The sequence below is a fragment of the Moschus berezovskii genome, chromosome 12 (assembly GCF_049115385.1).
Source record: "Moschus berezovskii isolate FMDL1 chromosome 12, NW_MosBer_1.0, whole genome shotgun sequence".
Classification (NCBI taxonomy): domain Eukaryota; kingdom Metazoa; phylum Chordata; class Mammalia; order Artiodactyla; family Moschidae; genus Moschus; species Moschus berezovskii.
The window spans coordinates 80,411,988-80,426,559 of NC_142471.1; the positions used below are offsets into that span (position 1 = coordinate 80,411,988).

General features: G+C 41.9%; 1 protein-coding gene across 2 annotated transcripts in view; it reads left to right on the forward strand.

Annotated features, from left to right (window-relative positions):
- TDRD1 (tudor domain containing 1) overlaps window positions 1–6,741 on the forward strand; it is a 45,499-nt gene extending 38,758 nt beyond the window's left edge. For both annotated transcript variants that reach the window (XM_088842533.1, XM_088842534.1), the window contains one exon: window positions 6,688–6,741. In XM_088842533.1, coding sequence (XP_088698659.1) covers window positions 6,688–6,741 — 54 coding nt within the window. The remainder of the gene's footprint in view (window positions 1–6,687) is intronic.
- The last annotated feature ends 7,831 nt before the right edge of the window (window positions 6,742–14,572 follow it).

Genomic DNA, 14,572 nt, shown 5'->3' on the forward strand with positions numbered 1-14,572 from the left:
TTTCACCCTCAGGTTGAAAAGCATGAGCAAATTCTTCTCTTTCTTTTAAACAATCCAACCAATCAAAATAAATTTATTGAAATGAAAAAATTGTTAAAAAGTAAGTTAAATTTGATGTTTTTTCTCTTAGGCAACCCCCAACAGGACGTCGCCAGTCGTTTTCTCAGGGTAGAGCATGAGTTTGGAGGCTATGCTTTACTCTGTGGTCTGAGGATCGGAGGGCTGACTGTAATGATTCTGCCATCTTCCCAGGTTTTGTTTGGTAGCCTCCCTTTGACACTGCTTATGGAACTGAGTCCAGGGCCATCCTGTCCTTACTATTGCTTGACATAGAGAAAGCTCATGACGGTATGTGCAGGGATATGTAAAAATTGTCGTGAGGTCAAGCTTAGCCTGAAATTCTTTGTGTTTAGGGTGAAATTAACACTTCCTTGTTCACAATTCTATGAAGATGGTTAATGCTTTTTGTGAAGAAGTTCTGAGGAGTCAAGAAAATGGGCTGCACTGATAGATTTCAATCCAGAACAAAGCATATTCTTCCTTCTTTAACTACAGTGACTCTAGTGGTTAAAGATGCTATCAGTGGGTTTTATTTATTTTTTCTTTTTAATTGAAGAATAATCAATTTACAGGGTTGTGTTGGTTTGTACCATACATCAACACGAATCTGCCATCAGTCATAGGTAAACCCATAGTGGGTTTTAAATAGTGGTTCCCATGCTGCTGCTGCTTTTTTTTTTTTTTCTGCCTGGGATGCTGTGATCTAAGATGACCCTTGCAAAGTGTTTTGTGATCAGTAACCAGTTAGGACTTCTGGTCAAATTGAAGTTGTCCTTCTCGGCACTTTGAATTGATAGAATTTCAACTAAAAGCAAGAAGTAGTGTGTGTGTGAAGTCGCTCAGTCATATCTGACTCTTTGTGACCCCATGGACTGTAGCCTACCAGGCTCCTCCGTCCGTGGGATTCTCCAGGCAAGAGTACTGGAGTGGGTTGCCATTTCCTGATTGAACCCGGGTCTCCCGCATTGGAGGCAGACGCAAACTTTGACTTAATTCCCGCACTCTGGCAGCCTAAAGTACAGTTTGTATCTGACCATTGCAAGTAGCTCCCAAGGTCCTCCTGCTCTCTGGGGCTCTGTGAGTGTAGCAGTTTTTAAAGAGGTACCTGCTGGGGTCATATGTATTCTCCATGTGTTAACGCACAGTTGTTTTGTTTCTGTTTCTGAGAAAGTATGACTGAGTTCTAAGCTAACTGTCATTCATGCAGGATCGTCAGTTTTGATTCTCATGATTTATTTTGAGATGATTTATTTACTTCACAAGTTTTGGGTTACTTTTTTTAATAAATGCTAATTTGCAATTCCAACTTTCAATCCTTTCTAATACATTGTTTTCATAGTGACAGCTGTTTTGTGTACTTGAGTTTAAAATCTGAAATTTGATGATACTTTAAATTTCATAGATTGGGGAACATGCAATGACATGAACTTTTGGCATTTAGTCCTAGCGCCAAGTCATCATATTTTTAATCAAGTTGATTAACTTGTATGTGCTTTTATCTTTTTATCTGTGAAATAAGTTTTTTTCCCACCATAGGACTATTGAGTGTTGCATATACAAGTTCGGATGAAACCAGTGTTTTCTGTTTCTAAATATATTGAAGTTCAACTCAGTTCTGTCACTCAGTCATTTCCGACTCTTTGCGACCCCATGAATCACAGCACGCCAGGCCTCCCTGTCCATCATCAACTCCTGGAGTCCACTCAAACCCATGTCCATTGTGTTGGTGATGCCATCCAACCATCTCATCCTCCGTTGTCCCCTTCTCCTCCTGCCCTCAATCTTTCCCAGCATCAGGGTCTTTTTCAAATGAGTCGCTCTTTGCATAAGTTGGCCAAAGTATTGGAGTTTCAGCTTCAACATCAGTCCTTGCAATGAACACCCAGGACTGATCTCCTTTAGGATGAACTGGTTGGATCTCCTTGCTATCCAAGGGACATTCAAGAATCTTCTACAAGTGGTGCTGGGAAAACTGGTCAGCCACTTGTAAAAGAATGAAACTAGATCACTTCCTAACACCATACACAAAAATAAACTCAAAATGGATTAAAGATCTAAATGTAAGACCAGAAACTATAAAACTCCTAGAGGAGAACATAGGCAAAACACTCTCCGACATAAATCACAGCAGAATCCTCCATGACCCACCTCCCAGAATATTGGAAATAAAAACAAAACTAAACAAATGGGACCTAATTAAAATCAAAAGCTTCTGCACAGCAAAGGAAACTGTAAGCAAGGTGAAAAGGCAGCCTTCAGAATGGGAGAAATTAATAGCAAATGAAACAACTGACAAAGAATTAATCTCCAAAATATACAAGCAGCTCCTGCAGCTCAATTCCAGAAAAATAAACAACCCAATCAAAAAATGGGCCAAAGAACTAAATAGACATTTCTCCAAAGAAGACATAAAGATGGCTAACAAACACATGAAACAATGCTCAACATCCCTCATAATCAGAGAAATGAAAATCAAAACCACAATGAGATACCATTTCACACCAGTCAGAATGGCTGCTATCCAAAAGTCTACATGCAATAAATGCTGGAGAGGGTGTGAAGAAAAGGGAACCCTCTTACACTGTTGGTGGGAATGCAAACTAGTACAGCCACTATGGAGAACAGTGTGGAGATTCCTCAAAAAACTGGAAATAGAACTGCCATATGAGCCAGCAATCGCACTCCTGGGTGTACACACCGAGGAAACCAGAACTGAAAGAAACACATGTACTCCAGTGTTCATCTCAGCACTGTTTATAATAGTGAGGACACGGAAGCAACCTAGATGTCCATCTGCAGACAAATGGATAAGAAAGCTTTGGTACATATACACAATTGAGTATTACTCAGCCATCAAAAAGAATGCATTTGAATCAGTTCTAATGAGGTGGATGAAACTGGAGCCTATTATACAGAGTGAAGTCAGCCTGAAAGAAAAACATCAATGCAGCTTACTAACGCATATATATGGAATTTAGAAGGATGGTAACCTTAACCCTGTATACGAGACAGCAAAAGAGACATAGGTGTATAGAACAGTCTTTGGGACTCTGTGGGAGAGGGTGAAGGTGGGATGATTTGGGAGAACAGCATTGTAGCATGTATATTATCATATATGAAATGAATCACCAGTCCAGGTTCAACGCATGATACAGGATGCTTGGGGCTGGTGCATGGGGATGACCTGGAGGGAGGATATGGGGAAGAAGGAGGTGGGAGGGGGGTTCAAGAGGGGAAACACATGTACACCCAGGGCAGATTCGTGTCAATGTATGGCAAAACCAACCAATATATTAATGTAAAGTAATTTGCCTCCAATAAAAATAAAAAAGAGTCTTCTCCAGCACCACAGTTCAAAAGCATCAATTCTTCAGTGCTCAGCTTTCTTTATGGTCCAACTCTCACATCCATACATGACTACTGGAAAAACCATAGCTTTGACTAGATGGACCTTTGTTGGCAAAGTAATGTCTCTGCTTTTTAATATGCTGTCTAGGTTGCTCATAGCTTTTCTTCCAAGGAGCAAGCGTCTTTTAATTTCATGGCTGCAGTCACCATCTGCAGTGATTTTGGAGCCTCCAAAAATAAAGTCTCTCACTGTTTCCCCATCTATTTGCCATGAAGTGATAGGACCAGATGCCATGATCTTAGTTTTCTGAATGTTGAGTTTTAAGCCAACTTTTTCACTCTCCTCTTTCACTTTCATCTAGAGGCTCTTTAGTTCCTCTTTGCTTTCTGCCACAGGGGTCTCTGCATATCTGATATTATTGATGTTTCTCCTGGCAATCTTGATTCCCATCTTGTGCTTTATCCAGCCAGTGTTTTGCATGATGTAACCTACATATAAGTTAAATAAACAGGGTGACATTATACAACCTTGACGTACTCCTTTCCCGATTTGGAACCAGGCCATTGTTCCATGTCTGGTTCTAACTATTGCTTCTTGACCTGCATACAGATTTCTCAGGAGACAGGTAAAGTGGTCTGGCATTCCCATCTCTTGAAGAATTTTCCACGGTTTGTTGTGATCCACACAGTCAAAGGCTTTGGTGTAGTCAATAAAGCAGTAGTAGATGTTTTACTAGAACTCCCTTTCTTTTTTGATGATCCAGCGGATATTGACAGTTTGATCTCTGGTTCCTCTGCCTTTTCTAAATCCAGCTTGAACATTTGGAACTTCACAGTTCATGTACTGTTGAAGCCTGTCTTGAAGAATTTTGAGCATTACTTTACTAGCATGTGAGATGAGTGCAATTGTGAGGTAGTTTGAACATTCTTTGGCATTGCCTTTCTTTGGGATGGGAATGAAAACTGACCTTTTCCAGTCCTGTGGCCACTGCTGAGTTTTCCAAATTTGCTTGCATATTGAGTGCAGCACTTTCACAGCATCATCTTTTAGGATTTGAAATAGCTCAATTGTAATTCCATCACCTCCACTAGCTTTGTTCGTAGTGATACTTCCTAAGGCCCACTTGACTTTACATTCCAGGATGTCTGGCTCTAGGTGAGTGATCACACCATCATGGTTATCTGGGTCATGATCTTTTCTGTATAGTTCTTCTGTGTATTCTTGCCACCTCTTCTTAGTATCTTCTGCTTCTGTTAGGTTCATGCCATTTCTGTCCTTTATTGTGCCCATCTTTGCATGAAATGTTCCCTTGGTATCTCTTAATTATCTTGAAGAGATGTCTGGTCTTTCCCATTCTATTGTTTTCCACTATTTCTTTGCATTGATCACTGAAGAAGACTTTCTTATCTCTCCTTGCTATTCTTTAGAACTCTGCACTCAGATGGGTATATCCTTCCTTTTCTCCTTTGCCTTTAGCTTCTCTTCTTTTCTCAGCTATTTGTAAGACCTTCTGAGACAACCATTTGCCTTTTTGCATTTCTTTTTCTTGGAGATGGTCCTGATCACTGCCTCCTATACAGTGTCATGAACCTCTATCCATAGTTCTTCAGGCACTCTGTCTATCAGATCTAATCCCTTGAACTTATTCATCACTTCGACTGTATAATCGTAAGGGATTTGATTTAGATCATACCTGAATGGTTTGTCTAGTGTTTTCCTACTTCAATTTAAGTCTGAATTTTGCAGTAAGGAAAAAGGAGAAGGGAATGGCACTTCAGTATCCTTGCCTTGAGAATCCCATGAACAGTATGAAAAGGCAGAAAGATATGTCATTGAACGATGAACTCCCCGAGTCTGTAGGTGCCCAATATCATACTGGAGAAGAGTGGAGAAATTACTCCAGAAAGAATGAAGAGATGGAGCCAAAATGAAAACAGCGCCCAGTTGTGGGTGTGACTGGTGATGAAAGTAAAGTCCAATGCTGTAAAGAACAGTGTTGCATAGGAACCTGGAACGTTAGGTCCATGAATCAGGATAAATTAGAAGTGGTCAAACAGGAGATGGCAAGAGTGAACATTGACATTTTAGGAATCAGTGAAATAAAATAGACTGGAATGGGTGAATTTAATTCAGATGACCATTACATCTACTACTGTGGGCAAGAATCCCTTAGAAGAATTGGAGTAGCCCTCATAGTCAACAAGAGAGTCTGAAATGCAGTACTTGGGTACAGTCTCAAACATGACAGAATAATCTCTGTTCATTTCCAAGGCAAAGCATTCAATATCACAGTAATCCAAGTCTATGCCCCAACCACTAATGCTGAAGAAGCTGAAGTTGAACAGTTCTAAGATGACCTACAAGACCTTCTAGAACTAATACCAGAAAAAGATGTCCTTTTCATCATAGAGTACTAGAATGTAAAAGTACAAAGTCAAGAGGTACCTGGAGTAACAGGCAAGTTTGGCCTTGGAATACAAAATGAAGCAGGGCAAAAGCTAACAGAGTTTTGCCAAGAAAATGCACTCGTAATGGCAAACACCCTCTTCCAACAACACAAGAGATGACTCTACACATGGACATCACCAGATGGTCAATACCCAAATCAGATTGATTATATTCTTTGCAGTCTAAGATGGAGAAGCTGTATACAGTCAGCAAAAACAAGGAACTGACTGTGGCTCAGATCATGAACTGCTGATTGCAAAAATTTGTTAGTAGTTTAATTGTAAAATTGCTGAACTAAGAGTGATACACTTACAAGAACATAAAACTCTGGTCCTCAGTTGAGAAGACTCTCCTGGAGGAGAATGGCAACCCACTCCAGTATTCTTGCCGGGAAAATCCCATGGACAGAGGAGCCTGGCGTGCTATAGCCCATGGGGTCACAAAGAATCAAACACGACTGAACATGCGTGCGTATGTCATATATATATAATTGCAAAATTGCTGAACTAGGAATGGTGAGGTTATGAGAACATAAAACTGTAATCTCTTCATCAGAGAGATAAGTATTTCAGCATACAGGTTAGTATAAAATATTTTTTATATTTGGAGGGGAGCATATCTGTGAAGGGCAGTACAAACAGCTGTACTGAACATAAAGCCCTGTTATTGCAGTGGTGAATTTCTTTTAACTGGCAGATCTGACTTAAAGTAATGTGGAATTTCAGATTAAAAGTGAGTATTTAGTTTTCTTGTACTTAAGATAGAAGTTAAGAACCACAGTGATGGGGCTTTTATATAAGTCATACTGAAAATCTATTTTTGTCTTGCAGAAACAGCCTCTCTTGAAGATGAACACTTATGAGACTGGAAGCAGCGAAGGCTAGATTTAGGAGAGAAAGTACTGCATCTTGTGTTTTTGTTTATTGGAAACTTTTCCTTTAATGACCTTTTATGTCTGCATTTTGGTTTGCTTACCATTCTTCTGTCTAGGTTGGGTAGGTTTTTTGTTTTTGTTTTCTCTCTAAATGCATCCTCTCAGTAAGTCTCCCATTAAGGATACACTAGGTACATGGGAGCATCGGGAAGGGTAGGGGCTGTCTAGTCTACATAGAGCTTTTTTTTACTTAAAGGTGCTGAAGAAAATTAATACTGGGTCAGTTTAGTGGTTAGACACACAAGTTTTATTTTTTTGGACTTTTCTCTGTATGTTTTATGTGTTTCATAATAAAGTACACCCTGCTCTCCCTGTCACAACCTGTCTCTTCCACATAATAAAAGTTCTTTGGTTTGTTGTTGCTGGGGTCTCTGCCCTTCTTTTCCTGTCCACTCTGAGGTCATCAGTCTCTCTCTCTCCATCCTCACTGAGATCACTCTTCTTTCAGCCAGTGGGCACAGTCTGCCCTTGGGCTCTCACCCACTCTGACCAGGAAGGCACTTTCTGCTCCTGCCATCCGTAGGTACCTTTCCAAATCTGAGGCCACTTGGATTTTTAGTGTAGCGGAATTTACATTTTCTGAAGCACACTTTCCTGGAGAACAGTTAACAAGCTTAATGTAAAAAGCCAAGTTAGAGTATATATTTTTCTTGAAGCACATAAAGACATCTTAAACTCTGTATACTCACATGTGTGGAATTATGGGCCAGCCAGCCTTCCTGCTAGCCCATAAGTTTCTGTTTGGGAATTTTTCCATGATTTAAGTATCAGACTGTGAAAGCCTAAGAAGAAGATGTCACCAACTCAAAGAAGAAACTTGACTTTGTTTTTGTTTGTTTGCTCTTTGAAAATGTACCTTTGCTGGTCATGTGTGTCAGCTAGATTAAATGGAGTTTTACCTCATGTAAAAAGTTGTTCAAACATTGATATGCTTCTATTAGATAAAAATTTAAGCTGCTGTGCCCAATAAAATCCTTTTACTTCACAGCCAGATTTCCCTTGTGTTCTTATCACCAGCAGCATTTTGCTAATTTCCTTTTCTTACTGGCACATACTAGGAGCACTGGGTGCTTAGTTTGTTCATACTCTGTTCAGTTCCATCCGCAGTACAAATGCAAATGAAATCTGTGGAATCACAGAACTGTCCTTTTTTTATTAAGGGAAGTTAGGGAAATGTCACAGAACACACTAAGGAAAGCTTAAGTCAAAGTTCATCAGATCCCAAGGTTTTATCCTATGGTACAGACTGGAAAGTGGGATAGAAACGGTTTAAAATTACTTGATGGTTCAGCTAGTCTCGCATGAGATGGATTGAATATCTCCTGGTTTGATTCAACATGCTTTCATACTGGACCACCAGATCTTGTTTTCCATCTTTCACATTCACATATTATTGAGCTCCAGCCGTGTGCCTGGCACTGAGGTTAGTGATGTCTTTATCGCCCAGTAGGGCCATGTGTGGTCCATCACATGCGCGAATCCCAGTCTTAGGGTATCCTCAGAATACCTAGTTCGCTCATAGGTAAGTACTCTAGAGCTGAGATCAGATAATCAAATAAATGGTTTATTCCTTGGTGGAGGCCTTGTATGTTGAGACAAATCAGATCCGTTTTTCAAGAGAAGAGATTCTTAACCATGCATGGATTAAGGATAGTGGGGGGATTAGGGGAAGAAGACATACTTGGTATGACTTTTCTTTTGGTGGAATGTGTTTTTTTCTAGGGCTGCTGGAAATGTGAAAGTTTCAAGATTGTGAGCGAGGTTGAGGGATAGTCTAAACTCGAGCTCTCTTGCTCCAGAGAACCTGAGGGTCGTTCTCAGCAGAGCCCTAAACTGCCAAATTGTAGGGGAGGAATAAAGTCACTGTGAGGCCTGCCACTCTGAGGCTGCCAGCCCAGGGCTATAGACTGAGTGTGTAACTGGTGGGCTTATCGCCAGCATAGCTGCAGCTGCCCAGCTTTGGCGAATTGAGCTCTTCTAGGATTAGCCCAATAACTCCAAAGAACTGACTCCTTGGAAAAGACACTGATGCTGGGGAAGATTGAAGACAGGAGAAGGGGACGACAGAGGATGAGATGGTTGGATGGCATCACTGACTCGATGAACAGGAGTTTGAGCAAGCTCTGGGAGTTGGTGATGGACAGGGAAACCTGGTGTGCCGCAGTCAATGGGGTCCCAAAGAGTGGGACAAAACTGAGTGACTGAACCGAACTGACCTCAGCACCTCAAGGTGAAAGCATACGAAAGTGACTGAGGCTGGGCCACTAAAGCCTTAAATGAAACCAATTCTAGGTTATGTGAAAGCTACTGCCAAGATTTGAGAGCCTTCCTAGGGAAGTTAGACCGCTTGCCTACAGGGTAGCTTGAACAATGTTCAGGCATAGAAAAAGTGTAAGCACTTCTCTGGGTGGGATTTCTACCACTCTCATCCTGTGCAAATGGGCAGAAGTCTTGCCGAATCGGAATCTTCCTTTAATTCCAGCAAGCAAAAACCATTCTGCAACTCCTAACTGCACGATTGGAACCACAGGCTGCCCTCCAATTCCTCTTATTTGGAAAAACAAAACCAACAGACAGCAGTCTTGAGGATCTTGTGTTTAATGAGTCAGCTCTGCTTGGCTGTAAGTCTTGCCTACAGAACCACCCACACTGGTGAGGGTCCCAGGGCTCGCTCACGGGCTAATCCTTCAGTTCAGTTGCTCAGTCGTGTCAGACTCTTTGCGACCCCATGGACTGCAGCCCACCAGGCTTCCCTGTTCTTTACCCTCTCCTGGAGCTTGCTCAGACTCATGTCCTGAGGATGAGATGGTTGGATGGCATCACCAACTTTAATGGACATGAGATTGAGCAAGCTTCGGGAGTTGGTGATGGACAGGAAGTCTGGCGTCCTGCAGTCCATGGGTTTGCAAAGAGTCTGACACGACTGAGCTACTGACTGAACTGAGCTGAGGAAATGGGATGGTCTGTGAGGTCGATTATAGGTCAGGCAGGGCCTGCTTCGCCACCTCCAGCGATGTACCCGGATTCCTCTGAAAACGTTCAATGAATACTTATGTTAGGGCATGCACATGTATGTGAAAACTAAGATACAGAATTTGGAAGCATTCAGTTCAATCAGTTGTGTCTGACTCTTTGCAACCCCGTGGACTGCAGCACGCCAGGCTTCCCTGTCCATCACCAACTCCCAGAGCTTGCTCAAACTCCTGTCCATCAAGTTGGTGATGCCATCCAACCATCTCACCCTCTGTCGTCCCCTTCTCCTCCTGCCTTCGATCTTTCCCAGCATCAGGGTCTTTTCCAAGGTGTCAGTTCTTCGCATCACATGGCCAAAGTATTGGAGCTTCAGCGTAAGTCCTTCCAGTGAATATTCAGGACTGATTTCCTATAGGATTAACTGGTTTGATCTCCTTGCAGTCCAAGGGACTCTCAAGGGTCTTCTCCAACACCACAGTTCAAAAGCATTTTCGGCGCTCAGCTTTCTTTATGGTCCAACTCTCACATCCATACTTGACTACTGGAAAAAACCATAACTTTGACTAGATGGACCTTTGTCAGCAAAGTAACATCTCTGGTTTTTAATATGCTGCCTAGGTTGATCACTGCTTTTCTTCCAAGCAGCACGCATCTTTTAATTTCATGGCATTGACTTAGTGCTTCTGTGGTGTTGGATGTAGATTGGATGACTAAATGTTACCCAAGCCTTTGCCTTTGTAGACATACCATGCTTACTTGTAGCCAGAAGGCATCACATTTTCTAAAAGCAAATCCAGCTATATTTTCTGCATAATTTTTCTCACTGTCTTAAGGACTTGAGATACTTTCACCCTAAGAACAACAGTTGGTGCTTGCCCCAAACCTAAGGGTCTTCAGCTGTGAGATGGCAATATTTCTTTTCCTTATGCCCCCTGGCCACGCCTTTGTTTCCTGTCACTGCCATGAGCTCCACACTTTGCTCTGGCTTCATTTGTTGCCTATGGACTACTTGAGAACCAAGTCTTTCATTTCCTCTGAGATGGTTTCCTTGCCATTTAATATGCATTGTTTCCTATTCTTTCATTTTTTAACAAGAGAGTTCTGGAAAAGATACGAGTTTTGTGACCCTGTTACAAATCCTCCTCAGGGTTTTTAACTGTGCTTCACCTTGCTTCATCATTTGGGGGACGGCATGCGAAGAATTTTAATTGGGCTTCTGTAAGTTTGGGAACTACCATGCCCATCAAATTTTAATTTTGTAGCCCAGGAACCTTAACAGTCAAAAATGAAGCATCTTATCTCTATCAGAAAGCCAGTAGGGAAGAGAGCTAGACGGAGAATCCCATACCTCCTCAACTCCAAAGAGACGTCTCCCTCTGCACATTGCTGAAGTCTGCCTTTATCTCTTCATGGAATTCAAAGTTGTCTTAATGCCTTGTGTGTTTACAACTGAGATATGCCCTACAGGGCAGATCACAAATTAATTCACACTTTTATTTCTTGGGCTTCCCTGGTGGCTCAGCTGGTAAAGAATCTGCCAGTAATGTGGGAGACCTGGGTTAGTTCCCTGGGTCAGGAAGATCCCCTATAGAAGGGAAAGGCTACCCACTCCAGTATTCTGGCCTGGAGAATTCCATGGACTGTATAAGCCATGGGGTCACAAAGAGTCAGACATGACTGAGCAACTTCCACTATAATTTCTGGGCACTGGGGCCACAAAGATGAATCTGCCAAGTCCTTGGAAACAAGGGGCTCACAAGCCCTTTGGGATGAAGATCTTCCATGGTGACTATTTTTTAAATTTCCACAAAGCTTCACAAAGCAGGGATTGCCATGGATGACAAAAGTAGTTGCCCAGCTTCTCTCTCTATTAAAAGCTTCTACCCCTGTTAGTCAACCACTCAGCACACTCCATAGCTTGGGCCACTGGCTTTTCTGCCTCCTTCCCACACATACCTGGTGAAAAGCCAGAGGTGATTAAACTTTGATTGAAGGAGTTTGAAGCAACTAATATTGTTCCCCAAAGTGGGGGTCCAGATGCTCGCCACTCTGAAGCCAATAAAGAGGCAAAGTTGCTGGAAAAGAAATTTGCTTTATTTTCAATGCCGACAGCCTGAGAGGAGGGCAGACTCCTATCCAAAGGCTGATTTCCCCCACACTGACAATCAGTGGGCAAGAGCCTTTATAGGTAAAGGGAAGGGACTACGTGCAGAAACAGCTCTGACAGTCATTTTGAAATTGGTCATGTGGTGGTTTGATCAGTGTCATCTTGATTTAAGTATAATTAGTCTTTAGTTCCAGGGTCAGTTTGTTTCGATTTCTTTAAGACCAGCTCTCAGAATTATAGCAGCTTATGTCATGGCTGCATGTCTTCATGTGGTTAACGTCTTCCACCTGCTTGGGATTTTAGTCTCCAGAAGATAGTTCAGAGGATATGGCTCAGAATATTATCTATAGCCCTTGAATAAAAAATCCTTGATCATGCTTAATGGCTAAACTATTATTACTTAATCTTGTTTGACTGTTTTCCTTTGTTTCTGCCTCTTCTCACTTCTCTGATTACATTTATTCTTTGGCTGAAGTTTTTTTTTTGCAATCAAAATTTTTTTTATTAAAGTTGGTTTTAGAGTTTGTATATGTGTACATTCAGTGTCACTCTCAATAAATCATATTTATAAAAAAATACCAACTTTAGGTATAGGAATGTAAAGAAACATCAGAACTTCAAAAAAAATGAACTCATTCCTAATTTTGGCAAATTAAGTGTATGAATCAGGTTAAAAAATATGTCCTAAAATTTTTTCTACTTTTAAAGAATCTAATAGTGAAGAAAAAAATGGAATATTCATTAAGAGCTACAGGATGAGATGAAGTATAGTAGGCTGCATTATTAGGCAATATCTTAAGTAATATATCAAGTATGAAGTTTTCTCAAAAAAATTAAAAATATGGGAGGGGGGTTCAGGAGGGGGAACTCATGTACACCCGGGGCGGATTCATGTCAATGTATGGCAAAACCAACCAATATAATATTGTAAAATGATTAGCCTCCAATAAAAAATAAATTAATTAAAAAAAAATATAGAACTACAATACAATCCACCAGTTCCATCCTGGGTATTCTGAAGAAAACAAACAAAAAAATAATTTGAAAAGATATATTTAGCTCTGTGTTCATTGCAGCATCATTTTACTGGCCAAGATAAGGAAGCAACCAGTGTCCATTGATAGAAGAACGGAGAAAGAGGATGTGGTTACTCATGGAATGGCTGAAGTTTTCTTACAGACGAAAGACTGACTGGGGTCATAGTCCCCCAGGACCAAGGGTCCAGCTCTGTTTCAGTGTCTCCACCAGTATTTATAGTTTCAGCTTTTTTACTTCTTAATCATGGAATGAAAACCACAGATATAAGCTGTCAGGCTATCCAGAATGAAAAATGTAGCTTCTCTAAAGTAAACTTGCTCAGGCAAAGGTGTGCTGGTAACTTGTTAACAACCAGTCAGAACAAGTAGCTGAGAGGGCCATGAAATCCCCACTTTGGCCAAGACTTGGTCTGCTCGCCTCAAACCCCTGCTCTTATCTAGAGTGGCATGGGCCACCCACCACTTGTGGCTCTTTAATACTTATAATCTGACTAGTGCAAAGGAGATCTGCTGTAAATGTAAGATACAGCAGAATTTCAAAGACTTGGCTTAAAATCGGACTTCCCTAGTGGCTCAGACAGTAAAGAATCTGCCTGCAATGAGGGAGACCCAGGTCCAATCCCTGGGTCTGGAAGATCTCCTGGAGGAGGGCTTGGCAACCCACTCTAATATTCTTGCCTGGAGAATCCCAGGGAGCCTGGCGGACTACAGTCCACAGGGTCTCAAAGAGTGGGATATGACTAAAGCGACTGAGCATGCATGCACAGCTTAAAATATCTCGCCTTGATTACCCGTGGAGATGTTTGGGATCTACTGGGTTATTAAGTTCACTTTAATACAGCTACTAGAGTCAAGGCAATGGTTTTTCCCGTGGTCATGTATGGATGTGAGAGTTGGACTGTGAAGAAAGCTGATCGCCGAAGAATCGATGCTTTTGAACTGTGGTGTTGGAGAAGACTCTTGAGAGTCCCTTATACTGCAAGGAGATCCAACCAGTCCATTCTAAAGGAGATCAATCCTGGCTGTTCATTGGAGGGACTGATGCTAAAGCTGAAACTCCAATACTTTGGCCACCTCATGAGACGAGTTGACTCACTGGAAAAGACTCTGATGCTGGGAAAGGTTGGGGGCGGGAGGAGAAGGGGACGACGGAGAATGAGATGGCTGGATGGCATCACTGACTCTGTGGACATGAGTTTGAGTGTACTCCGGGAGTTGGTGATGGACAGGGAGGCCTGGCGTGCTGTGATTCATGGGGTCGCGGAGAGTCGGACACGACTGAGCGACTGAACTGAACTGAACTGAACTAGAGCATTTACTATTACCTGTGTGGCTCGCAGCCCATTTCTGTGGGACAGTGCCCATCTAGAGGAGAAACCATACCTCCCTACTGAACATGCAGACCTGAAGATGAGTCCCCTGCACAGATGCTCATGCATTACTTATGCTGCTCTGGTTGATTGTTTCATCATCTGGGTGCCCAGCGAATATTATTGGGAGGGATAAATGAGTGAACAAATGAAGACCTTTCCCCCTCTTTACCGAAATTTGCAACGCCAGCATCACCACGAACAAAGCTAGGGGAGGTGATGGAATTCAGCTGAGCTATGTCAATCCTGAAAGATGATGCTGTGAAAGTGCTGCACTCAATATGCCAGCAAATT